Genomic DNA, 26,789 nt, shown 5'->3' with positions numbered 1-26,789 from the left:
CTTACTAAACATTAAGGTATCCTTTGAAAAGATCATGCAAACACTGATCGTCTAAACCAGCAGAGAAAAAGTCCATACAAGAAAATATTCTAAAAGAATATTTCTTTCATACATATATCTATATATTCTTTTATATCATCGTATTTATTATTTATTATTTATTACTATAATTTAAATTATATTCATTAACTTACTCTTCCAATTCTCTAAATCTTTTATTAGATTTTCATTAGTCAGAACATCATTCTGGTTCACAACAAGCAATGGTTTTTCAAAACAATACACGTCCCGACATCTTTTACACTCTTTAATCTTTATAGAACCTTCAATAGAATTTATTTCAAAGTCTATACAATCATTCAGTTCAATAAACATATTTTCAATATAATTCACAAAATTGGAAGCAAGACCTATCAAATTAGCAACCTTATCGTTACAATGACTATTTAATAATGCCCACACATCTTTATACCAGAGACATCGTAACTCACTGGCTAATTTTATCATGTTTAATTTAATTAGTTTATTCAAAATATCAGAACGATATATCAATTCATCTCCATATATTTCAACCAATTGTCCAACTTGCTCAATTCCACCAAATGTAAACACTTCATAAAGAATATTATATTCATGTGATTCATCATATTTTAACCAGTGCTCTTTGTATGAGTACTGCTTAGGGTCTTCTAACTCAGCAATTATATTATAATCAATATTCATTTTCGGTTCTATGCAATCTTTAAATGAACGTATTCTTTAACTCTTATTATCACTTGGAACATACAAGTATTTACCTTAGATAGTAAAGCTGATATCTGAACAAAAATTACCTTGATTTTTACGCTTTAAAATTAATGTTAAGTTAGAATGGGGCATTCCGCAGCCAAAATATATTATTTGCAATAAAAGATCATAAACATTTAAAACCAAATTAACATTAAAATTATGCATCCATTCCTTTATATATATATATTAAGGATTTCAAAACTATAGCTTATTTAAATTTTTACGTGGTCGTAATTCGTTTATAACTGTAACATTATTATAAACAAGATTATTTGTGAAATCATTCTTCATTTCAGTTTCAGGTTTGTTTATATTTGGGTTACTTTCACTATCCAAATGTTTAATACCTCCATTGGTATTAGGAATAGTTTTTATTATAACCGGTGTAATATTATTAACTTTCTCATAGTCTACAAATGCAGTTGTGAGTGGTTGATTGGCATTACTGCTATTATTTGTAACAATAGAAGTTTCGGTTCTTATCTTCTCTCCCGTTTTAAATGAATCACTGTGATTCAGAGTAAAAGCTTTCTGTGAAGTTTGTAAACTAAAGGTAGAACTAGGAGACTGCGTTTCATTTTTGATTTGTTCATTGTTATTTTCATCTTCAAGTATTCTTGACAAAGTTATCTCTTCTTCCTCGTTGATTTCACATGCTGAAGAGAGGGAACTATTATCATCATCCATTGTATTATCATATTTCAGTCTGTCAATATATTCGTTTGACAATATGTTTTGAGCTTGATCCACATTATTATCTCCAGCTTGAATAATCACTTTATTTTTCATAATAGCCGTTTGCTTCCCAAAATTTTTGTGATATTCAAATTTAGAACTCAGCTGATCAACTTTTCCTTTCCAGATATCCTTTTCCTGTTTGGTTAATCTAACAATATAAGGATTTCTTAAAGGCTCAGTAACAATTTGATATTTTCTAAAGTTTGTTTTATAATTAGAAACATCATTATCTACTCTAAAACCTACAACGATCAAGCCACCACATTGTTGTTTTCTTTTCTTCAATCTGTGCTCTCTAATTTTTTCAATGTTCATATCATCTTCATCTTCATCAGATGAACTATGATAATCTAGTAGTAATCGTCTATCGATCTGCTTATATATTTTATACCAATCCTTTTTTGAATCTATTTTAACTGACCTTCTTGTCGATTTCGAAAATAACGAAGCTCTCAAGTTCGTAGACTCATATTTTGCGAGCATACTTTGAATTAATTCTTTAGTCTTGACTCTTTTGCTATTCATCTCCTCCGCATCCTCAATATTATTTATGACTGTCACTTTGGCCAATGTTATCTTCCAATCTATCATGTCTAGTTTATCTAATAATAACAATAACCTATCAGCTTCACGTTCAGTTTCTGATGCATCCCTTTCAATCATTCTGTTTTCTTGACGTAGCATTTTTTTATGGTATGGTTTATACTTTTCATCAGCTAATGGGTCAACTGTCTTGTATATTATATTGTTTTTCTTACTTGGTGATAAATTAACAGTTTTATGCAATAATGAACTTTCACTTTCACAAGATATCGCCATTTTATGATGGTGTTGTATGTCATCGCTCTTACGATCTCCCGTCAATGCTTTAGAATACTTTGTTCCTTTGGGTTTCTCAATATGGTAGTCTTTAATTTTTAGGACCATCTTCATTACTTGTTTTCTTTTATTGCTAACTTCATCATTCATAGATTTAGCCTTTGATTTTTCATAAATTTTATTGATATTTGATAAGGATACCCTCGAATTGATTTTCCTACTCTTATTAATGTCTAGATCAAATTCATTTCTTTCAAAATCAAATTTCTCCTTACCATTATTATCTGTATGCTTTGATCGCAGCATCCTTTCCTCAGTACTTTTCATTTTACCTGCAAACTTGTTTCTATTCGTGAACCTACAAGTGTATTCAACCAAACTTGATTCCAGGTTAGCTAACTTATGTTTTCTTTATCTTTCAGCTATTCATTTATTCATGTTTCATTTATAGAATATCAGTTATTTTATAGAATGCCCAACTTTTGTCCCATCGCGATTGCTGTTTATGAGCTTTTCTCCAACTTTAAAACTACACAGAGCGTCATAATTAAATGGCTATATAATTTGCAGTAACTTAAAACATTGGTTGTATTATATATACATGTGCACATATATTTAAATAATGATTTATAATATATAATAATGTCTTTATTAACGCTTCCCTACATGCCACTAAATATTTCTATATTTTTCATGACCACTATATTGTAAAAGTTAACGGGAGTCAATAAGTTTTATTAACCACTTTATGTTATAGAATTCGCTGAACAGATTACTAAAATTGAATAATATTATACCTCGATTAATGATCTTTCTTGAAATTTAATTTTACACTTGAAACTAATTTATCATGATTGATTTCTACTCTGTTTCCAATATATTCTGCTATTATATTATCATTAAGGTTAACCAAACGACCTTCTCTTGATAATGAACCCAATAATTCTGGCTGTACAGTGAATAAGTTTGCTAATTCTCTTAGAGTTGCAAACTTTTCCGATAGTTCTTCAATCTCCCATTCATCTATAATATTTTGGTACGAAATAATATCTTTTGTCACTATAATACCACCCATCGAGTTGACCTGATATTTTCCATAATGTGATAAGAGCAATGAATATAATAAGTTACCAACAACTGTTAAGAAAAGAGTTAAATTATTTCCTTTCAAATATTTCTGTGATTGCTCAAATAAAGAATTTAAGACTGCCACTATCTCCAAAGATATAATAGTATCTTGATTTAACAGGTCCTGTGATTTTGGTAAGAAATCTTTCTTTTTCTGTTTGGAGAGAAGTTCAGTAAATAATGAATAGTACAAATGAGTTAATTCTTCAATAATTGTATTTATTAATAACTCTGTTCTTTGAATTTGCTTATTGGTCATATCAATAATATCTTTTTTGGTAGTCGGAGAACTAATCATTAGAGGTAAAAATAGAGCCTTTACTGATGATGATACTATACTGATAATGTCAGTACTAGTAGAAATGTAGGTTAAAAATGAAATGTTAATATCAGAAACCTTAGTAACGTCAATTTTAACAATTTCCTGGTAAGCTAATTCTAAAGCTGTCTCAACATAAGAGCCAATTATACCGACGTTCATAATTCCTAATAACTCTAGAGTGTAATCGCTCGCAAAATTTGGAGTCAATTCCATCACTCTTGCAATCGATTCAACAACGCACCTTAACATAGAGTCCGCATTCTCGATATTGAATAACGCAGAATCAATTGCTAAATCTTGTTGAACGACTTTTCCAGCTTCTAAATTATCATGTGCATGACCAAAAGCGTCCCTTTGGGTATTAGTATTAGAACGTGCTAATGTTAAACGTTCTGTATCCAAATGTGACTTAAAGAAATCATTGATTTGTGATAATTTACCTCTTGAAATGTTACCTAATTCATTAAACTCTATACCAAGGTTAACTTTATTTTCTAGTTTATTCACCAAAGACCTTAGATGGATTTCCCTTTCATGCGATAAATTAAATGCAGATGTTTTCTGAATCAAAATGGATTCTAAACTCCTCTTCTCCACTTCAAAATAACTCGAGGAACCATGCAGGTACCTTGAAAATAGATCGTTAAAACAATGTGATAACGTAGATGTTAATAAGCTATCTTCATCTAATTCTAACATTTTAAAATATTCTGATAAATCTTTTGTAAATTGAGAGATAATAGAATATAAAGAGTGTAATATTCTAATGTGAGCTAGATCACTTAGCGCAAATGAATTCTGTAGAAGATTTTCAAATTTAGATTCTATTTTTTGGGCATAGATTCTTTGAATGAACAATTGTAAAACATGTGGAGCACGTTCTTCAAACACTCTTTTAACAATTTTCGATTCATCCTTAATAACTGTTTCGATTCCATTTACTAAACCAACGATCTTTTTATCATATACAACATTATGATACCCTTCATCTAATAGTTTTGCTTTGGTAGATTCTTCAATCATAAATTCCTGATTTTCATCCATTTCTAATTCAGCTGTATCTATAAAATAAGAATGCTGATTAATAAAACTTTGGATCACATTCACACCACCATTGAAGTGATTCAATATCAGGGCAATCTCATTTAATTGACTAAAGTTATTTTCACGATAAGCTTTATTGAAACTTTCGAGTAAATTATTCTCCATAGTCTCAGAATATTTTTCAATCAATTTATTCGTTTCGCCTGTCTTTGGGAGAGATTTAGTTTCAATTTTACGAGATAATACCAATAGATTTTTAACAATCATAATAGCTTGTGATACATTATGTTTATTATTTGACGCTAATAATTGATCCAAACGTTCTGATTTACCTTCTCCATAAAATTGATCATAGTACGATATAAGTTCCACTGATCTTATATAATTTTTCTTCTTTTTAACTGCAGTTTCTACTTTTTCACCTAATGGTGAGACTATCTGTATAACATTAGATAGTTTATTATCTAAATCATCATAGTTATTTATTGTAAGTTTCAAGTTATCAAACAATTGAACGATATTATTGGAATGATTCAATTCTTCCCTCGAAACTTCGTCAGCTAAATAAGATTTTTTGTCATCTGTATCTTGACACAAAGTCTTTAACTCTTTTAATATCGATTCAAATGTTCTTATGTAAGGTTTCGGATCTAATTTCTGCCAAGTTTCAGCATCCTTTGCAGTCGAGCCCTTCAACGTCTGGTCTTTACTCAATTCCTCAACAAACTCATTAACAGTCAACCCACCCAGAAAGTTATTTGTAGAAAGTAGTCTTTTCCATTTAGGATCAAGGTCATACAGAGAGTTCATAATACCCTTTTTTAAATTTCTGACAATAGCTCAAAACACTAGTTCTTCAATATAAAATTCTAAAACAGATATTTAAAGCGGAGCAGTGCTATTGAATATTTGCAATTACTGTTACAATAGATTAGAAACTCTTGTCAAAAAAATTATACTAATTCCAATGTATAATATATGGGTAAAACCGTAAGTGTTTTTATTATCCAGTAATTAAAATATTAAATATCCTTTATTTTCTTCTCCGTTTCTATGCTGTGACTTTTCAAGTAGATTCTACGAAACACATCATTCTCCGATCTTTATATTATAGTGGGTTGATTTTACCAGTAACAAAAAATACGAGAGTGGTGATGAGCTATTAGTAAAACACCGTTACTGTTAATGGTAATATATACATATAAAGAGATAGATGCAATTACATATACATTGTCCTTCACTTCTTTCTCGATAATATTTATTTTATTATTTTCTAAAACGGATGGGCCAGTCACATATAACAGCGGAACACACATATATACACACACCTTAATATGTCTGAAGATATCAAGAACTTCGAAAACAAACTAGTTACTGAGTCGAACGGTGATTCTGATGCTGACATAGATGAGCTACTGGAGGAATTGGAATTGGAAGATGAACTAAACAATAATAAAAATGATGAAGATGCTGCTTTCCTGAATCGCTATAGAGAGCAAAGGATGCAAGATATTTCAGACCACTTAAAAAAGGTAGAGAAAAATGTGTTACACGAAGGTTATGGTAAATTAGAAGTCATTACTGATGAGAAAAAAATAATTGATCTAACGACAAGCAACAAAAGAGCGGTAATCAGTTTCATGATACCGTCATTCCGAAAATGTCAATATATGAATGAAAAATTGGATAAATTATCAAAGAGACATTTAACTACTAAATTTGTTACCATAACTGTCGAGAACTGTCCATTTTTGGTCCATAAATTGCAAATCAAAGTTCTGCCATTTGTTGTAGGATATAAAGACGGCATTGAAAAATTGAGAATTGTAGGGTTCAGTGCATTAGGGAATGATCCAAATGGATTCGAAATTGATTCTTTAGAGAAATTATTATATTCAAAAAATATTATTGAAACAATGAAAGGAATCTCAAATAATATAAATATAAAACAAATAAAAAAGACAATAAGAGATAGACACAGTGATGAAGATAGTGATAGTGGTCTTGACATATAGCCTGCGAATGGAAGATAATTGTATCAGTAAGCAATAATAAAATGCAGAAATAGATATTTAATTGCATATTTCTTATATATGTATCTGTATGTGTGTGTAGATTAGATCAAAGCAAAAAAGCAGATTACCAATGACAGATACATGTATGTGTGTCAACTGCTCCAGCGTGTGTCAATACTTTCAAGTGACTGTTTTGGCGTCTCATGGCACCCAACACAGCAATAAACAACATCCAAACACCTGGTATATTTGTTTAAAAAGTCGTTGTGGTGCATGGGTGGAAACGCAGTTTTGTTTTACAGGAAAACCTTCAAAGTTTTACTTTTCTTGGAAATCGTAGGAATACAAAAAAATACAAATTATAGAGCACGTGATAAATTAACTTTCGCTATGCGATCTTCTCTGTGTAAACCGCGTTTTTCTGTTAATTTTCCAGTTTATTGCGTCCGAAAATGAAAAAATATTAAAGAATCCAGAAGAAACCCGCACAAGCAGCCAAGAAACCATTATAAAAAGTTGCAAAAACTACAAACAATTCGTATATTTCCGATACGCTAACTATGAATTTTATTTGCGATGGGTAAGTTTCACAATTTAGTGCGATTACACTGTTAAGCGAATACTGAAGTTTGAAAAATATTATAATATGTGCAAGATTATTAATATATATATATATATATATATATACATTCATAGACAGATTGTTATAAAAATATGTATGTATATATATCTTATCTCATTTATACTATCTATTATTTTAACTTAATTACTGTAAGACAACCAGTTTGTTTTTGACTAGAAAGAAGCATTTCCCTTTGCCGACAACTCAAAATGCAAATTTTCGTTAAAACTTTAACAGGTAAGACTATTACCTTAGAAGTCGAATCTTCTGACACTATTGACAATGTCAAGTCTAAGATTCAAGACAAAGAAGGTATTCCACCAGATCAACAAAGATTAATCTTTGCTGGTAAGCAATTAGAAGATGGTAGAACTTTATCTGACTACAACATCCAAAAGGAATCTACTTTACACTTAGTCTTGAGATTACGTGGTGGTGGTAAGAAGAGAAAGAAGAAGGTCTACACTACCCCAAAGAAGATCAAGCACAAGCACAAGAAGGTTAAGTTAGCCATCTTATCTTACTTCAAGGTTGACGGTGAAGGTAAGGTCACCAAGTTAAGAAAGGAATGTTCCACCTGTGGTGCTGGTACTTTCTTAGCCAACCACAACGACAGATTCTACTGTGGTAAGTGTCACCAAGTCTTCAAGACCGGTGCTTAAATTTGATTGATCTATTATATCTTACACTTTTCAAGTTATGGAAAAAGGTCAAATGTATAAGTATTTATTTATTTTGTATATTTGATTTTTATATATAATATCACTTAGTTGAATGCAAGAACTGTTTTCTTTGAAATTTAATATTAATTATTATACATCGTTATGTACTGGGTCATTTTTTCATGGCTAATAGTAATGTTAATAGATGTTACTAATATTTTCACTCTTACAATTATGTTTAACTATATTCATAAATTTGACATATAATTATGTTCACCTTGTTATTAAATTTATGTACTGATCTATAAATGATATTTATAGAATATGCAAACCTACTTCTCTTTTCGGCGTATAAATTCGTTAGAATCAGTAACCTCTTGGCGCTTCATCCACATAGGACTTGTTAAATGCTAATCTTCCTATAAGGAAAATGAATGCTCATCACTTAATCATTTTTCGTTACTGTTATTCAATTTATAGAATTCTAACTCTCTTTTCAAGTTTTCATTTTCGATTAGTAAATGAGCTCTATGAATTTCTGCATCTTTTAAATTGACTAATGCATTTTTCATCTCAACACAAGTTTTAGCGTAGCTATCCTTTAACAAATTAAAATTCAATAAAAGTTTATGGGTATTAATGATTCTTTGTTTCATTTCTGACACTTGATTCATTGTAAATGCATTGGTTAATTTCTTTGGAGTTTCAATAATTTGTAATGGTTGAGACGATTTGTCTTTCTTGTTTAAGACCTTTTGTTGACGAACATGCTTAGTAATTTCAGCAGTGCTCAATTTTACAGGTTGAGCTTCCGTTGCTTTTGATTTCAATTCAACTTTATCGTCGTTGTTGTTTACATTGGAATCACGCTCTTCATCTGTAGAGGTTGGTGATAATGATGCCGGAGACAGAAGTGGTCTGTAAGCGGTATTCTTGATATGTTTTTGTTTTTTGTTTGGTAATTGGGTCTTGTTTCCATCACCATTGTTTAATGCATTAATGGAACGTTTCATAAAATTTGAATCGATATCATCGTTATTTTTATCAGATGCGTCATACGCATCGTCACCATCGACAATTCTCGTTTTGACATTCAAATCTTGTTGAGGGTCAGTTGGTTGCTCTGTAATCTTGTTTTGCGATGAATTATTTTGATTTTTCTCAACTTGGTCACCATCCACCATATGATTATCCATCAGCTCAAATAATAGCTCTTCAGGTTGATTTTCTAGTAAAATCTCTAAAGTCAAAGTCTTACTGTTCAACATATCATTTTCTAACCATTTTACATCTAATTCATCCAATTCATCAAGTTGTGAACCGTTACTAGAATGATTTTTATTATTATTCGAAGGTGGCTCATCTTTATTGTTACCGTCCAACTTTGTAGAATCATCCAAGTTCACATTATTTTGTTGAAGTAATTTTTGCAAAGTTCCAAGATTCGACTCTTGAACAGTGCTGTTGGAGACTTCTTCAGTCTTGACATCTTTCGAGTCGTATTGGTACATTATAGTATATGCTAATGTGTAATATGATCTATAATTTATCTGCCAGATTCAAAATTATAATGCAAAACTTACTCACTCTCTCACTCTCTTTTTCTGGGACAATTAACAGAACCGAGACACAACCTTTTTTGAACTAATAAAACTGTTCTTTATATAAACAAAATTGTTCCTAAATAAATGTTCGTCTCTGATATGATATGCTCTTTTAATTTAAATCACATTGTACTTTCAATTGTTACACATCATCTTTTCTCTTTATTACGTAAATTGTAGTTCCATATAATCGATGCTCATCGCAAACTTTTGGAAAAATCTACTACTATAATAATTTTCAGAGATTTGAAGCGAACAAAAATTTTTCACAAACTTCGTTATGAGGGATGTACTAAGAATAGACTAATAATGTATGTGGCATCGAAGATAAATCACACATTAAATTAATTAGATTAAGTAATAATTGCATTATAATCAACATACTTACTCTAGCGTCTTTATATGATATGCAGTGCATTCCAGATTGTTAGTGACTATTACGCATTGATATTATTTACAAATGTATATGTATGTATAGTGATGCCTATTTTAAATACAGATTGGTGTCCCTTGTAATGGAAATGCATAGCGCTTGTGTAGAATCACTGACTATCTTTTGCTATGTGTGTGTTTTAGTTTGCATAAACTGTTCCTGGTTTACACTTTTGTTGTCATCGTTGTAGATAACTAAATCATCCTTCGATGATAACAGTTCTTGATGTGTATTGTATAACAGTTTATTTTGTCTTTCTGTTTCTATAATCAATCCTTCTGTTTGTAATTTTATATCCTCTACAGTTTCGTTAACTTTTGAAATGATTGAACTACTGATTTCATCCACCAACTTCTCCTTTTGTTGCCAATGGGCTTCGAATTTCTTCAGAACGTTATCGAATCCAATCTTACCCTTGTTCGCATTATCGCGAAATCTCTGGACAGACCAATCTTCCATCTTATTACAAAGCCTGGTAATGGCTCCATATGCAGTGATTTGAGCTTCTTGTGAAAACAGTGTCCTATTTACAGGATCCTCTGGATGTGGTGTATACGTTACAGTTTCGTAAACTTTCAATAAATTCGAATAGGTCAGATTACAACTACGCATAACCAAACTTTTCTGACTTAGATCCACCGTAGAGACTTCTCTAACATAACTTATATTCGAGCCGCCCAGCAACATCATTATCCATTGTGGGACATTCTGCTTGCAAGTAATCAGTCTCTCTGTAATCAGAACTTGTCCATTTCTCTCAACTTCTCTTTTCAACACGTCTACAGCAATAACATGAGTAGAGACTTCATTTGGATATTTCTTCCAGTTGGCAGCGGTTACATGTGCCCAGGAATAGTCAAAATCACAACTGTTTTCAAATAGTTTCATGATTGAATATTGTTAGCGCCAGGTATACTCTGTATATATATGGCTGTGTTGGAATAGAATACCACCAAACCAAACCAATGTATATATATAAGGTCAAATTAACTATTTACTGTAAGAGTTTTGTCCTATATTTATATAATGATTGCGCATACCTTTATATCATTCATTACGTCAATTATTTTCGAGTTCGGAAAAAATGACAGAAGGGGAATTCTATCATTCCCGACACCACCGACAAATCAGAAACAAAGAAACGGAGGGATGATTGCCGATCGTTCGGAAAACAGCCACTTTGTGCGTATTTCTCAAAAGCCCCGTGCATATATTACCCGGAACAACACCTGGGGGGAATTCATAAGCTTCTTTCAAAATCCCGAGTGCCAATTTAGCCGCCGAAACAAAGTACAGAAAAAGAGACTGAACAGAGAATATGTGTTCAGACCAGGACCACGGTCACTGATAGAATATATATATATATATATATATAAGAAGGACATACTTTCATACAGTTATGATGATATTGACTACTTAAATGTTTTTATTTTTAAATGTTATTGTAGGTTGTCATACTTCAGATTGGTATATCGAAGTTCATTGTTTTGCGGGTTTACCATTTGCAAACCATCATCTATGTTATGGGAAGCGTATTTTTGATTTTTAACTGTCTTACGAGCTGGTTGTAAACTGATACCTCTGCTTTGGCAGAATAAAGATAATATATTTTTAAATGCGTTGTGCTTATCGTATATGTTATTTTTATTCTTGATTATTTTCATAAATACAGGGTTTTTGCTTTTACGATGTTGGTCTCGAATTTCGTAAACATATTTTAAAAATTCTCTTGTAGTTTGATTTGTTCCAGTTAACACCAGATGATACGCTAGTAATATTATTGGGTACGAGATCGATAAAGAACCGTATACTGTTAACAAAATAGTTACAGGAATATTGCTTGCGGGTTTCTTTTCATGCCGATTCTTACCAATATGAATGCCTGTATTAATCAATAGGAAAATGACAGTCATGATTGTGCTGGTTAAAAAAATTAGAAAATATCTGTAGTTTCTTTTCCCAACACAATTATTTAACCATAGACAATGATGATCCAATGACATAACACAACAATCACAGATTGAACAATGGCTTGATCTTGGTGGTCGCCAAATCCTACACGTCCTGCAATACGTTATCTCCACATACTGACTCTCATCTTTAATAGGCAATCGAATCAAATTATAGTATTCTTGTGGCAATTGAAAATTATTTGCAAGTTTAGGAATATGAATATTTTTGGGCAAAATTCCAGGATCACTGGTCATTGCTCTAACGAAAAAACTTAAGGACATACACCAAAAATAATAAAAAAAAAATACAAACCCTTTATAACCAAACTTTGTGTTCCAAAGTGTATTAGCTTCAAAAATTGAAAATAATACCATTGGTGAAACTAATATAAATAATACTAATGAGGGATAAAGTAAATTCAGTTTATCATTAGGTTTATATAAAAATTTAACCCTACCACCAATAAAATAAACATAGTTCGTGATGGATGGTAAATAATTATAAGTTTTGCCATCAATAATATCATTATCACCATCAAAAACAATCAACCAGTAATATAATTTCTTGTACCACGGAGTGTTAACAATAATACTTCCTGAGCTTATTGTAGACGCCAGTCCATCATTTGCTCCTCTAATGGCTAAATTGTCGAGCGGAGACCTATGAGAGGAAGATATCAAAGAGTCCCTTCCAGTATTCATATCAAAATAGTCGCATGGTCCAAAATAAATCACCTTCACTCAAATATATATAGCAAACAAATCTTGGTAATTACAAAGGCAAATGGTGCCTGTGCTTCTATTTGAATGATTTAAGTGTTAGAGTATTTCAAAATAATAAAATAAAACGATATGCAATGTGCCATAACATAACACTATAAGGTGTTTTTTTAGATATGGCTAGTACTGCCTTTAAACATTATTCATCTCAATACAATATTGTCTTTAATGGAAGTTACAAAGCCTATTTTACTTTTTCGTTCACGTTCAAAATGTTGTTTTAGTCGCCATCGCTAAACTTTGAAATGAAAATTTGAAAGTTGTTTAGTTATTGAAATCTTTTTTCATAGCACTCACCATTAAGATGATTGATTATACTCTGAAAATAGTTAAATTGGTTGCAACATTGAAATATTTAAGCAAGATTCAAATTAATTGTTTGCTTTGAGCATTTATTGGCAAATATCTCATTTCAAAAACAGTAGATCTATCAAGAACTTACTTATTATTTCAAAATAATTTAAGAATGTCTGCTGCTGCTGCTGCTGCTGCTGCTGTTACTACAACTGAACCAGTAATGAAGACATATTGTTCTGGTTTACAATGTGGTAAAGAAACTCAATCCGAATTAAAGTGTCCTATATGTTTGAAAGCTGACATCATTTCTGTTTTCTGTAATGAAACTTGTTATAAGAATAATTATAAGGCTCATAAAAGTTTACATTTCAAAGAAAATGAAGATGGTACTCTAAACAAAGATGTTTCATATGATCCATACACTAAGTTTAAATATACTGGTGACGTCAGAGCCCAGTATCCATTGACTCCTAAGAGAATTGTTCCAGAACATATTAAGAAACCAGATTGGGCCGCCAATGGTTTACCCATCGGAGAACAAAAAAATGATAGATTGAACAAGATTCCAGTTTATTCGAAGGATCAAATTAAAAAAATAAGAAAAGCTGCTATTCTTGGTAGAGAAATTCTAGATATTGCAGGTGCAGCAGTGAAACCAGGTGTAACTACTGATGAAATCGATGAAATCGTTCATAATGAAACCATTAAACGTAATGCTTATCCTTCCCCATTAAATTACTACAATTTCCCAAAATCTGTATGTACATGTGTGAATGAAGTTATCTGTCATGGTATTCCTGACAGGACCGTACTGAAAGAAGGTGACATTGTTAATATTGATGTTTCATTATATCATAATGGTTTCCATGCCGATTTAAACGAAACTTATTATGTTGGTGAAAAAATTTCAAAAGAAGCTATTAACACTGTTGAAACTTCTAGAGAATGTTTGAAAAATGCCATCAAACTGTGTAAACCAGGTGTAACTTTCCAAGAATTAGGTGATCATATTGAAAAACATGCGACTTTAAACAAATGTTCTGTTGTGAGAACTTATTGTGGCCACGGTGTTGGTGAGTATTTCCATTCATTGCCAAACATCCCTCATTACGCAAGAAACAGAACTGCAGGTGTCATGAAACCAGGTATGGTATTCACTATCGAACCAATGATCAATGAAGGTACATGGAGAGATGTGACCTGGCCTGATGACTGGACGTCTGCTACTCAAGATGGTAAACTCAGTGCTCAATTTGAACATATGCTCTTAATCACAGAAAATGGTGTTGAAATATTAAGTGCTAGAAACAAGAAGTCTCCAGGTGGCCCAAGAGAAAGAACAAAATAGAAAGGTGTTTACGTATAGAGACTCACTCAGCCCCAAGTAGATTTTTGTAGTACAATAGAAATGTAATTCATAATTTGTTTTTTTTCTACGTTTTCTAAATTGATTCCAACAGTATTAGAATCAAACAAATTGGAAGTTAAGACATATAATTCTTCTATAGTTGATTCATCATCTTATCCATAAATATTATAAGAATAATGATTGAACAAGACCTTGAACTATTTATATTTATATGTTCATGAATATATATATATGGCCATTTAGTTAGTAACCCATCGCTGAAGATTCAATATATATTCGGGTAATGACGTTTGCCACCAAAAAAATTCGCATCGATTTTGAAAATTAAAAAAAAATATTCATCAAACAATTAACAAAGAAGACATATATACAATAATGATTTATTAAAATGTTATTATTAATTTTAAATGCATATGCTTCTTAGGCATTGTTTCATTATATACACATATATATGTAGCTTAGGTTATATCTTTTATCGCAGCTTGGTTACTTTTTGTTTAATAGTGAGATTCTTTTTACAGATCGGATAATCCAGGATCAATCCAGTATATACCTAATATCATTAAACTGCAGATAGAAAATACGAGATGTCTTTGCAATTACTTAATCCTAAGGCTGAATCCTTAAGAAGAGATGCTGCTTTGAAGGTCAATGTCACATCTGCTGAAGGTTTACAATCTGTATTGGAGACCAATCTAGGTCCAAAGGGTACTTTGAAGATGTTAGTCGATGGTGCAGGTAATATCAAATTGACTAAAGATGGTAAGGTTTTATTAACTGAAATGCAAATTCAATCCCCAACTGCTGTAATGATTGCCAGAGCTGCTGCTGCTCAGGATGAAATTACCGGTGACGGTACTACTACTGTGGTATGTTTAGTAGGTGAATTATTAAAACAAGCTTATAGATTTGTTCAAGAAGGCGTCCATCCAAGAATTGTCACCGATGGTTTTGAAATTGCTCGTGCCGAAACATTAAAATTCTTAGACGAATACAAAGTATCTAAACTTAACGATGAAACTGACGAAGTTGATAGAGAGTTTTTACTACAAGTTGCTAGATCTTCGTTGGCAACAAAGGTTAAGCCAGAACTAACTGAAATTTTATCCCCAATTGTCACTGATGCAGTTTTAAATGTCCAAGATAAAGAAAACAAAAGTTTGGATTTATATATGGTGGAAACTATGCAAATGCAACATTTATCTCCAAATGATACAGTATTTGTCAAAGGTTTAGTTTTAGATCACGGTGGTAGACATCCTGATATGCCTCAAAGAGTTGAAAACGCTTATGTGTTAATCTTAAATGTTTCCTTAGAATACGAGAAGACTGAAGTTAACTCCAGTTTCTTCTATAGTACACCTGAACAAAGAGATTCATTGGCTGCAAGTGAAAGAAAATTTGTTGATGAAAAGTTGAAGAAGATTATCGATTTGAAGAATGAGGTCTGTGGTTTAGATTCTGATAAAGGTTTTGTCATCATAAATCAAAAAGGTATTGACCCAATGTCTCTGGATGTTTTAGCAAAACACAACATTTTAGCTTTAAGAAGAGCCAAAAGACGTAATATGGAAAGACTGCAATTAGTAACAAGCGGTGAAGCTCAAAATTCTGTCGATGACCTTTCTCCTTCCATATTGGGGTACTCGGGATTAGTTTATCAAGAAACTATTGGAGAAGAAAAATTTACATATGTCACAGCCAACAAAAACCCTAAGTCATGTACTATTTTAATTAAGGGTTCTACTAACTATCAATTGGCACAAACTAAAGATGCTGTTAGAGATGGTCTAAGAGCTGTTGCTAATGTATTAAAAGATAAAACTGTTGTTCCAGGTGCTGGTGCATTTTTTATTGCAGCATCTCAACATTTAAAGAAGTTAAATATGAATAAGCTAGGTGCTAAGGGTAAAACTAAGACTGGTGTTGATGCTTTTGCTGAAGCTTTATTAGTTATTCCTAAAACTTTGATTAAAAACTCAGGTTATGATGCCCTGGATGTTCTTGCATTATGTGAAGATGAATTAAATGGCGCAGAAGAAAATGGCGAACGTAGATATGTCGGTGTTGATCTTAACTTGGGTGATTCATGTGATCCAACTATTGAAGGTATTTGGGATTCTTACAGAGTTATTAGAAACGCTATAAGTGGTGCAAATGGTATTGCTAGTAATTTATTATTATGTGATGAGTTATTAAGAGCTGGTAGATCAACTTTAAAAGAATAATTTAATTAATACGAGATATGTACTTCATTAAATATAAGATAAAATAAAACTAATTAAAAAACTATTTTCGTAATATATTCGAAATATATATGTATATTTGCTTATAGATTGTGAGATAATATAACTATTACCTATGTATTTCAATTTAAATATACTAAATGTGATAACTGACACCTCCATTCATATCATTTCATAAAGTTTGTTAAAAAATTTCACCGATGCTGTTTTCAACAACTATGTACATAATGAAAGAGGTGGTGGTATATCTGGAACCTTTCCGAGAGTGAACGATTCTGCCTGGAACTGGTTTAATGTCTCCGGTAACAATTCGTCAGGTGTTTTTCGATCATCTTCCGTAGGAGGACCTTGTCTCAGATTAGAGTTACTAATGTTGTTATTAAAAACACCAGATGCTGCATTCCTGCCAAAAGCTGATCCTACATTTTGAAAACCATTGGAAGGAAATCCGCCTTGACTATTGTTTTGTGTGGTCTGAGAACCAAATAATGAATTTGTTGAAGCACTATCAAATGTATTAGCAATTTGGTTTCCTTGATTACTCCCAAAACTATTAGTTATAACTTGGTTATTCTTCAAGCTATCACTTAAGTTATTGCTGTTTAAATTAGTAGACATAGAGGATGCTGTATTTCCAAATACATCATTATTATTTGTTTGTTGTCCATTTGCTGAAGGTAACAGTGGATTATTATTATGAGCAGCCTGTCCAAAAGGCGGAGTAGAAGTCTGTTGTATAGATCCAAAAGGTGATTTCCCGGTTGCTGCTGATGTGCCAAATGCTGGTGCACCAAATACACTTGTTCCGGAGGTGGCTGCTTGCTGCGTAGATCCAAACGGATTAGCGCTCGTATTATTACTAAATGGTGATGCACCAAATGCAGAATTTAATGGGTTATTTGATGTGCCGAGTTGATTACCAAAAGTAGCCTTGTTCCTATCCGTCATTGAGCCAAAGGCTGGACTTCCAAATGCAGTACTGGTTGGCTGGCTTGTGCTACTAAATGCAGGAGTTCCAAAAGCACTGGTACCTGTCTTTGAACTATTTCCAAAGGTAGGTTGTCCAAATGCAGATCCAGTAGTACCCGAATTCGATAATGTATGGGCTGAAGCACCGAATGGACTTGAGCCAAAAGCGCTGACAGATGATGATGGATTGGTTTGAGTTGCACCAAATGCAGATACTGTATTATTGGAAGCTCCAAATACTGGCGCTCCAAATACTCCAGATGTCGTTGCATTTGTATTATTACCAAATGCGGAATTGCTGTTTCCAAATGCGGAATTAGTACCTCCAAATGCTAAATTAGTACTTCCAAATGCTAGATTAGCATTGCCAAAAGCTTGGCTACTGCTGCCAAATGCTGCACTAGTAGTTCCATATGCTGAACTTCCATATGACTGGCCTATCAGATCTAAAGGAAAATTGATGAACTCCGAAGCAAATGAAGTCTTTCCTGTTTCGCTTAACTCTTTTGTACCTTTTGAAAGATATCTTGCAGCCCAATCAGGGTGAGCTGATACATGCATAATAGCCTTTTGCATATCATTTTCTCTTGCAGTCATTTCTGTTTGGTATGCGTTAGATGTTCCATCTTTTTGAGCTTGATAATATTTAAAACGTGATTCCTCAGCAGAATAATCTCTTCCGTTTATTAAATTCAGCATACATGGCAACTCATAACTGTATGTAGAAGTTAAAGGTTTAACTTGAAACTGTTTTGATTCGTTCATATCGAAATTAATAATTTTCTGTATTTCATTTTGTCTTGATTCGTTTTTGAAATCATTCAATTTCTCAGCATCTGATCTGCCTTTACTATTTTGATCATTACTAGAACTTCCTCCATATCTGGAGGTACCGTTATTATTATTATTATTATTATTATTATTATTATTATGCTTGCTATTGTTTTGGTATACGTGTGCAAACCTACACGATGAGCCTTTATTACAGGTACCGTTCTGGAAATATTTACATGGAGTAGTGTTATTTCTTCCTCTATTATAATATGACATATGGTGTTCTAGTTTATAGTAACTATTACTCTACTGAACTGTTCAGCTTTGATTACGATATAGCTCTAATATCGATAAGTCGGTTTCTTGAGCTTATGATACTCTTTAAATTGGAAATTCCAAAATTCTTCAGGTTTTTAAATATTGAATTTATATTGAAATATATATCAAGGCGATGATCAAGAAATAACTAAACAATGAACAATCTATAGTATATTAAAATAAGGAGTGTATCTTTTATTTAATTAATAATAAGTTAACCAATCGTAAGAGGAGTTGTATTGTCCTCTTAATAGAAGTACTATTAGAACATTTTTTCTATTGAAGCTATAAGTTTATATTCATTCCCTTTTTCCATGCATGCTGGAATATAACAATATACTTAAACGGCTATTAAGATGATCTGTATACAATGTTTGCACCCTGTTCCAGCTCTATACACAGTATACGCTAATGGTCACATCCAATTAACCACATGCTCATATTGCAATACAATCGCTGATGAATATGTTGAAATTGATGATGTTATTTTATTTATAGACATTTTATTATTGAAGCCAGGTGCTTTCAGACATATCGTATTCAATTCATTGGAAGAGAGAGTCTCAAAGATACCAGATTGGTTCAGGCTACAAGGATCAGTGAGAGAGAGGTCCATAACTCTATTTACGAATATCAGTAATTGGTCGTTAAAGTATGATCAAATAATTAGATATTGGATTTTAATCACAACTTTTGAAGTATATTTAAGATGGACAGAAGAAGATAATAAGGCTAGGGAATACTTCAAAATACTCCCAACGAAAACAAAAATAGTTTCTGATTTAATAACTTCCAGAATTTTACTGCAAGACTTTTTTCACCAGTATATCTATGTTGCAATATTTTGTGTTATCGATATGTTAGTTTTATACTTTTTAACTATTGGCATCATTACGAAATGGTTTAAATGGGGACAAGATAATAAATATTCGGTATACATTTTATCGTATACAGTACTAATATCTTACGGAGCTAAAATATTACCGACCTTAATGTTGATTTGGCCTTATGATACTATCTCATATATGGGAATAATCAAATGGGTAGCTAATTTATATCTAATTGAATCGCTAAAAATCATTACAAGACTGCCGTATTCTTCCATAGTCTTTATTTTCGTTGTTGTATCTATTTTCAGGATGGTTGTCCCAAAACTATTGCTAGCATGCATATTTTCAAATTCTTCAGATGATTTGCAATCGATGCTCAATGCTGAATATGTGTTTGCTATTCAAAAATACATAATCTCGAAGGATTTTTTTTAGAAGTAACCAAAAGTGTTGCAACAATACAGGCAAATATGAGGACTCTAATAAAAGCAAAGTCCAAAATTTACATTTATAAAATTAAATAATTAAATTTAGAATATTAACTAATTTATGCCCTCCAATATTGTGCTAAATTATGTAAATGATCAATTACAATAGGTAAAATGGCACTAACACTATCATTGATTAGAGTTTGAAAGTGAATAGTAGCTTCCTCCTCAGACATATCTAAGTTAAATCTTTCCTTCACTTTTTGAACTGCACCTTCAGGATCTATCCTTATATCTGGAATGTTAGAAGTTTTCATCAACTCAAATAAGTTTAATATTAAACCTGCATTCCTTCTCAAAATCGAATATGCTACAAAACAATAACTTCTAAATTTATCAAAGTTTGCAGATTCTATACCACCAAATGCTTCTATTATTTGAGGTGGAAGTTTCATCAAAGGTGGAAAGGGCTTTGGATCTTGGCCTAAGACGTATCCAAAATCAGCATGAAAAAAGTGACCGTCTGGTGTTATTAAAAGGTTATCTAAATGTCTATCACCAACTCCTAATAAGTATGTAATGACAGAATATCCAGCACAAGACTTTACAAAAGTATCCATTACTACTTGTTTTACCCCAGAACTTTCATTTGCATCAAAATTATGCGCTTTAAAATATGGTCGAATACCATTGTAAGAACTCAAAATAGTTGCCATTGTTTCATTTGGAATGAATTCAATTGCACCTTCCTGGGAATTTGTTGCCAAAATTTTGTAGGTTAATAATTTTAAATCAACGTTCTCATTCTTCAATAATTCGTTCATTAAACTAATAATTTGTACAATCAACTGATCTTGTCTCAGGTCATCTCCGACCTTAAACATCATAGAGTAATGTTCCCCGTGGACTCCCTTTAAATTGATTTTCAATGGTGATAATGAACTTTTAAATACTCTAGAGCCTTCTGGGTCCACATCAACGACAGTGATATCAGGATTCAATGGTAACACTACATGATGGCGTTTTAAATGGTTTCTTAATTTTGAAGATAATAAATGTTGTGCCAATTCATTCTTTTTTGTGGAGTCTTTCAACTTTTTTACTTGAATGCAACAATCTCTTAAAATATCTATAAATTTAAGTTGCTCGTCTAAAGTCAATCTTCCTTCACTGGATAATCTAGCATAATAGGACTCGATAATATTATTCAAGGAAGGATTATCGGCTAGTTCTGCTTTTAAATACCAATAAAAATATGTCCCTAGTCTTAAATTTTTCAATGCACGGCGAATTAAAAATTCTGCTAAAGGTGAGATAACAATTTCAGAGTCCTTTAAAATTGAATCCGAATTCAAAGTGTTTTTATTATTATGTGCATTATTTTCTGTTTCTCGTTTTTTTTGGTTTGAAATATTATTTTTAAATGAATTAATATTAACAATTGAATACTCGTTATTAGATTCATCGGTTAAAGTGGTTAGACTTTCAAAACACACAGCTTGTACCAACTGCAACAAGTATAATTCCAGTTCCTTGTCTGTAGCTTTTTTTAATCTATTTACAGCATACGCTCTAATTGAAATATTCTTGTACTCAGAGCCTAATAGTTCGATCGTATCATCGATACCAATTTCCACCCATGAGTCCATCAAATCTAGAACTTCTGTACGTTCACCTTCTTCATTCAGATTTGTGCTTTTTAATAATTTCGTTAGGGCCTTTCTATTATTCACTAAGAAATATCTATACTTCCAAATTGAACCCTTTTCATGTGCTGTTAAAGTAGTACCTGGTGGATAATTTATTATCTTGTTTAGATAATCTCTTTTTTTAGCATCAGGTTTTAAGTTCCTATCCAAACTTGTTGATTTTGTGGTTCTCTCTAATCTTCTATATTTTTCTTCAATGGGATCAGTATTATATTGATCTGGGTCATAAAATTTAAGTGTAGATTTATATGGAGTACCAGTTGAAATTTTAGCACCAAGTGTATCCATGGTATTGTTATTTACAGTATTATTACCAGTATTTGTATTGTTTACGGATTGTGTATTATATTCATTTTTACTACCTATCTTTGATGCAGCTCTATTATAATTAGAGCCATTAGTGTTGTTTTTTTTATAGTTATTTTGTAACATTGAACTATTCAGTTCGGAGTTAGCTAAACTTAATGGATTGTTTTGTGTTTTTACAGTTAGTCTATCTGTGTATACAACAGGTAACTCATAAGTAGGGTATTCGATATTCAGAACAAATGTGTTTTTCGGTAGATCTCTTAAGCTTTTGAATAACTGTTTCTCAATTAATGGAAGAGTAACTTTATCTAGCCAATCAACTGCCTTCATCTCACCTCTAAGATATTTATTTAAATTATTCAAATGTTTGTTATCCGTTATAATACTGCAATGATCTTTTTGAGTGATATCAAACTTAATAGCCTCTAATCCTCTTTTTAGAGTATTGTCTTTTTGATCAAATACAAATGTTTCTATTTTATAAAAGGGTATTTTTTTATATCCATTAAATTCCCATAATATTATTCTTAATTTAGAGTTTAGGTTCAGTTGATTGATGAGTATCGGTAGACTTATTGTAAAATCCCATTTCCTTTGTTTTTGAAACTGAATATATGGAGTGAATTCAGGCAACGTCAGTATTTGTTCGGTGTCACTATTGAATATTTGAACCGATGCTATCAACTCACTAACGGTATTTACATTTGATTGAATAATACATAATTCTGGGTGAAGAATTTTCTCTGATGGTTTCAATAAAGTTTTAAACCCCTCTAATGAATTCAATTTCACTTTGAATGGGATATTTAAATCTTGTGAAACATAAAAAGTGACTTCATTAATATACTTGCTTTCGTTATTATAATGATTCATCTCGTTCCAGGTTATGTTCTCATTATCACTATCATATTTGATACCATTGCCATTGGTTGCACTAGCTGAATTCTCGACATCATTCAAGGATACCTTATCGTGAAACTGACCTACAACATTCATTCTAGCAGTAAATTTTTCTTCTTCATTAATTTGTCTCCTTTTTTATCTGGAAAGTCATAAATAACCTGAAGTAAAATATGAACTCTTGTACTTTATTAGATAGACAAAAAAACTGCATTAAGAATATCAAACGTTAAAAGTTTTATATATATAAATATATTCAATTATACATATTTCTTTTAATGATCTTATTTTATGTTATATATTAAACAGTTTGCATCAGCGGGTAAAATAGTATATAAAGCCTTTAATATTTTGAAACTAAAAACGAAAAAACTATTTCTCTTAAAATATTATTATTATTTAAGTTAGATACTGGAGATTTATTGTTAAGGTTATATCGATTAACGTCATTAAGAGAAGGTGTTAAACTTAAACTAGTTCTTTGAACGTTTATTTGAGATAAAAATTATATTACCTAAGTTACTTTCATCAAAAAGCCTTTGATAATCAAATACAATCTTAAAGCCACTTATAATCTAGTACGTACATTTCGTTATGTCTACCATTCCTCAGAAAGTGGATGTTAAACACTTATTAAATACAGAAACATTAAAAGAGATAATTAATTTTATAAAATCATTTGAGCTAGATGGTTCCAGCAATAGTGACTTAACTAAAGTTGACAATTATAAAAACCTTTTGGAAAATACATTAAAACAGTTTATTGACGATAATAAGGATATTGAGAAAGCATCTAGTGAACTATCAATAAATGGTGGAGATTTTGTCGAATCAGATCTTCAATTTTATGAAGGCTTGAAAAAATGTACCAGGATTATATAAATGACATAATGATGATTGCTTCTAAAACGGACGTATATGAATTTCTCAAAAATAGTATTATCAAATTAGAACCAAATGAGAGAAAAGGTTACATTGACAATCTAAACAGTGACAGTATTGATATTTTAAAAAAGGATGAATATAAATCAAAGATTAATGAAGTTTTTACAGAACTGTTCTCTTTAGATTCAGCACGGAACGATATAATTAGATCATATATCAATTTTCTAATGTTACTTGACTATAAAAAAGAAGATTTAAAATTATTTAAAATTCCAGAAGAATTGATCGATGAATTTAATATCAATGCGCTCGAACAGTCGAATAAACAAGATGAGATAGATAATACAAAGAAAATATCATTCTCAAAATATTTAAAGAAAGCAGAAAATGATACTGAAAGTGACAATGATAACAAAAAACGTTCCTTAGAGACTTCAAATATTAATGAAGAAAGCAATAGTAAAGATGAGAGTACTCGGAAGAGAATTAAAATCGAAAACCAATCTAAGATACCATCTATTTTGAAATATAAAACTCAAGAATCTCTACGAAAAAAATCAGCAGGAGGGACATCATCATGTAATTCTAATAGTAGAAGTATAAGCTTTGCTTCTGATGCGCAATTAATCACAGTCTTTGGTGAGGATCTTCCTGAAAAAGGTCTTAAATTATCTCCACCAGAATTAAAAAAGTTACTTAAACCTTTCAATGAAAATGAACCAAGAGAAGTTTTTGCTCTTGAAGGCAAAAAACCTTTTACGAAGGCTAAAGAGTTGATTATAAAATTAAGCAATAATAAAGAGGATATTTCTGATATAACGGTATTGAAAAATGGACCTATTCAAACTGAAGTTATGCATCCCCTCAAATATACTGTAAATTTTTCCAATTTTTCGCCAGATTTGGGTAATAAACAACCCAGAGAACCTGTAATCATAAACAGTTCAAATACTGATAAAAAAAAAATATTGATTGTCAAGGCATTTGGTAAAAATAACTTATTGTTAAGATCTGACAGAGGTGGCTTACCATATAGACTCGTCCCAAAATTTAAACAAAATGATTATCCTCCAAGACCATTGCATTAATCTTCGATATTCGTTTATTATTCGCCATCTTGATATGCTAGCATGAATATTAACAATCCTAAAAAAATTGGTAACGAAGTAGAGACAAGAATATTCGATTATTGGTATCTATAATAATATGTATGTTGTATATCCCATATTCGATATCTTTTATGTAATATTAAACATTGCAATTAATAAAAAGTGTTATAAATTGTCAATATGCACTTTCAATATTTCCTCATACCCTTTTATGATAGTTACTAAATTAGAAATAATCCATTTATCAGAATTTGGTAAAGTACCTACTTCCTTTAATTCCGTATGCCTTTCCTCACAATGTTTTAATACAGTTGTTAATATTTGTAGAAGAATTGGTCTCACCTTAGGCATAAAATTATCTTCCGAAATGTAACCTGACATTAATTTTTCTACTCCTCTATAATCTTTTGTTGCGAAGAGACTTAATGCAATAATAATTCGATAACTAACTTCATTTTCATTGATAGTATAATCACCCCAGTACTCGTGTTCTTCTAAAAACTGTCTACTTTCATTATCATTTTCGAATAATCCAATCAGAAATTTAGTGACATCAATATAGTTCCAACAATTGCTCTCCATTACAAAACCATATTCGTTAAGTAGAAAATCATTTGAATGAGCACCATAATTTAATAGTATTTCCTCCTTTTTTGTTTGATAACTATGATCACCACAAAGAATTGAGAATTGGCCAATTCCATATCCACTAATCGACTTATTTGATACATGTGGATAACAAAACTCACCGACCTTCTCATTATGATTCAGGAAATCAACATAAGGAACCAAAGTAAAATTACTAGCAATATCTGCATCTCTGTTAGGAATTGGACAATAGAGGCATCTTGAATTAATGACAAAATAAATATGCAAATAATCTTCAAAAAGGGAATTTATATCCATTCCATTTTTTATCGTTGTACTATCCAACCACTTAATAATTATCGGTTTTATAATTTCCCAGTCGTTTTCAATTAATGATGATATTCTTTTCGTATGAGCTAATGCCCCATCTGTTAACAATGGCAAAAGATGCTTGAACTTTGTTTTCTCTGATAAATTCCAGATGGTTGGTATAGATCTAAGTTCATGGTTCGATGGCCACACATTAAAAAATGGTTCCCAGAATGAAGAAATTTCATTATTTGACCATACCGGTAACAAAATCCATTCTGCTAATATATATAAACTCACCAGTTGGAAAGATGTCAGACCCTCGACAAATTCCGATGCAAAAAGTTTATATTTCTCAAACCTGATATCTTCATACTCCTCTAGTCCTTTATCTTGATAGATATGACCATATAAATCTGCAATTACAGAATCCTTTGCAGCTGTAACTGATGGAATGCTTAAATTTTTATTAAAATGTGACAAATGACATACAATTGTATTAAAGTTTATCTGGTGAGAGCTTGGTATAGAGACAATGATATCATTCTTATTCAAACTATCTTCTACCAATATCACACCTCTACCTGATTCTATTGTGTCCTGTATTGTGATGTTTGGTGCTAAATAAAAAGATTCATCTTGTTTCAACCAGCTGATCAATGCATCGATTTTTGCTTGCATGATTATCAATTGTATGTTAGTAATAATAGTAATTTAACACAATGAAATAGAAAATATATGTCATTGTAATATTCTTTCAAATTCCAACTTAAACCTTAATACTTTCTAAATGTATTTAAGATATTACTCATTTTGAGCAAATTGCTCTTTATATCTCAGT

General features: G+C 31.3%; 15 protein-coding genes across 15 annotated transcripts; 6 read left to right on the top strand and 9 right to left on the bottom strand.

The window, feature by feature from the left end:
* Positions 1–171: 171 nt before the first annotated feature.
* On the bottom strand, positions 172–723 carry CSN9 (Csn9p; the record flags this gene model as incomplete). The annotated part of the gene is made up of 1 exon (XM_003684782.1): positions 172–723. The coding sequence occupies one exon, from the start codon at positions 721–723 to the stop codon at positions 172–174; it is 552 nt and encodes a 183-aa protein (XP_003684830.1).
* A 267-nt stretch (positions 724–990) lies between these two features.
* On the bottom strand, positions 991–2,673 carry SAS4 (Sas4p; the record flags this gene model as incomplete). Its single annotated transcript, XM_003684781.1, has 1 exon — positions 991–2,673. The coding sequence occupies one exon, from the start codon at positions 2,671–2,673 to the stop codon at positions 991–993; it is 1,683 nt and encodes a 560-aa protein (XP_003684829.1).
* A 475-nt stretch (positions 2,674–3,148) lies between these two features.
* On the bottom strand, positions 3,149–5,650 carry SEC10 (exocyst subunit SEC10; the record flags this gene model as incomplete). The annotated part of the gene is made up of 1 exon (XM_003684780.1): positions 3,149–5,650. The coding sequence occupies one exon, from the start codon at positions 5,648–5,650 to the stop codon at positions 3,149–3,151; it is 2,502 nt and encodes an 833-aa protein (XP_003684828.1).
* Positions 5,651–6,174: 524 nt separating this feature from the next.
* Positions 6,175–6,855, top strand: PLP1 (Plp1p; the record flags this gene model as incomplete). The annotated part of the gene is made up of 1 exon (XM_003684779.1): positions 6,175–6,855. One exon carries the CDS (start codon positions 6,175–6,177, stop codon positions 6,853–6,855), a length of 681 nt encoding a protein of 226 aa, XP_003684827.1.
* An 831-nt stretch (positions 6,856–7,686) lies between these two features.
* Positions 7,687–8,139, top strand: RPS31 (ubiquitin-40S ribosomal protein S31 fusion protein; the record flags this gene model as incomplete). Its single annotated transcript, XM_003684778.1, has 1 exon — positions 7,687–8,139. The coding sequence occupies one exon, from the start codon at positions 7,687–7,689 to the stop codon at positions 8,137–8,139; it is 453 nt and encodes a 150-aa protein (XP_003684826.1).
* A 449-nt stretch (positions 8,140–8,588) lies between these two features.
* Positions 8,589–9,650, bottom strand: ATC1 (Atc1p; the record flags this gene model as incomplete). The annotated part of the gene is made up of 1 exon (XM_003684777.1): positions 8,589–9,650. The coding sequence occupies one exon, from the start codon at positions 9,648–9,650 to the stop codon at positions 8,589–8,591; it is 1,062 nt and encodes a 353-aa protein (XP_003684825.1).
* A 652-nt stretch (positions 9,651–10,302) lies between these two features.
* Positions 10,303–11,064, bottom strand: TPHA0C02370 (PRELI/slowmo family protein; the record flags this gene model as incomplete). The annotated part of the gene is made up of 1 exon (XM_003684776.1): positions 10,303–11,064. One exon carries the CDS (start codon positions 11,062–11,064, stop codon positions 10,303–10,305), a length of 762 nt encoding a protein of 253 aa, XP_003684824.1.
* Positions 11,065–11,615: 551 nt separating this feature from the next.
* Positions 11,616–12,830, bottom strand: ERF2 (palmitoyltransferase ERF2; the record flags this gene model as incomplete). Its single annotated transcript, XM_003684775.1, has 1 exon — positions 11,616–12,830. One exon carries the CDS (start codon positions 12,828–12,830, stop codon positions 11,616–11,618), a length of 1,215 nt encoding a protein of 404 aa, XP_003684823.1.
* A 544-nt stretch (positions 12,831–13,374) lies between these two features.
* On the top strand, positions 13,375–14,553 carry MAP1 (methionine aminopeptidase MAP1; the record flags this gene model as incomplete). The annotated part of the gene is made up of 1 exon (XM_003684774.1): positions 13,375–14,553. One exon carries the CDS (start codon positions 13,375–13,377, stop codon positions 14,551–14,553), a length of 1,179 nt encoding a protein of 392 aa, XP_003684822.1.
* A 608-nt stretch (positions 14,554–15,161) lies between these two features.
* Positions 15,162–16,802, top strand: CCT6 (chaperonin-containing T-complex subunit CCT6; the record flags this gene model as incomplete). The annotated part of the gene is made up of 1 exon (XM_003684773.1): positions 15,162–16,802. The coding sequence occupies one exon, from the start codon at positions 15,162–15,164 to the stop codon at positions 16,800–16,802; it is 1,641 nt and encodes a 546-aa protein (XP_003684821.1).
* Positions 16,803–17,036: 234 nt separating this feature from the next.
* Positions 17,037–18,839, bottom strand: NUP42 (FG-nucleoporin NUP42; the record flags this gene model as incomplete). Its single annotated transcript, XM_003684772.1, has 1 exon — positions 17,037–18,839. One exon carries the CDS (start codon positions 18,837–18,839, stop codon positions 17,037–17,039), a length of 1,803 nt encoding a protein of 600 aa, XP_003684820.1.
* A 398-nt stretch (positions 18,840–19,237) lies between these two features.
* Positions 19,238–20,146, top strand: ARV1 (sterol homeostasis protein ARV1; the record flags this gene model as incomplete). The annotated part of the gene is made up of 1 exon (XM_003684771.1): positions 19,238–20,146. The coding sequence occupies one exon, from the start codon at positions 19,238–19,240 to the stop codon at positions 20,144–20,146; it is 909 nt and encodes a 302-aa protein (XP_003684819.1).
* Positions 20,147–20,258: 112 nt separating this feature from the next.
* On the bottom strand, positions 20,259–23,153 carry VPS34 (phosphatidylinositol 3-kinase VPS34; the record flags this gene model as incomplete). Its single annotated transcript, XM_003684770.1, has 1 exon — positions 20,259–23,153. One exon carries the CDS (start codon positions 23,151–23,153, stop codon positions 20,259–20,261), a length of 2,895 nt encoding a protein of 964 aa, XP_003684818.1.
* Positions 23,154–23,920: 767 nt separating this feature from the next.
* Positions 23,921–25,030, top strand: REF2 (RNA-processing protein REF2; the record flags this gene model as incomplete). The annotated part of the gene is made up of 1 exon (XM_003684769.1): positions 23,921–25,030. The coding sequence occupies one exon, from the start codon at positions 23,921–23,923 to the stop codon at positions 25,028–25,030; it is 1,110 nt and encodes a 369-aa protein (XP_003684817.1).
* A 186-nt stretch (positions 25,031–25,216) lies between these two features.
* On the bottom strand, positions 25,217–26,629 carry RKM2 (protein-lysine N-methyltransferase; the record flags this gene model as incomplete). Its single annotated transcript, XM_003684768.1, has 1 exon — positions 25,217–26,629. The coding sequence occupies one exon, from the start codon at positions 26,627–26,629 to the stop codon at positions 25,217–25,219; it is 1,413 nt and encodes a 470-aa protein (XP_003684816.1).
* Between the last annotated feature and the right edge of the window lie 160 nt (positions 26,630–26,789).

The sequence above is a fragment of the Tetrapisispora phaffii genome, chromosome 3 (genome assembly GCF_000236905.1).
Source record: "Tetrapisispora phaffii CBS 4417 chromosome 3, complete genome".
NCBI classification, from domain to species: Eukaryota; Fungi; Ascomycota; class Saccharomycetes; order Saccharomycetales; family Saccharomycetaceae; genus Tetrapisispora; species Tetrapisispora phaffii.
This window is presented reverse-complemented; position numbering and strand designations above follow the sequence as displayed.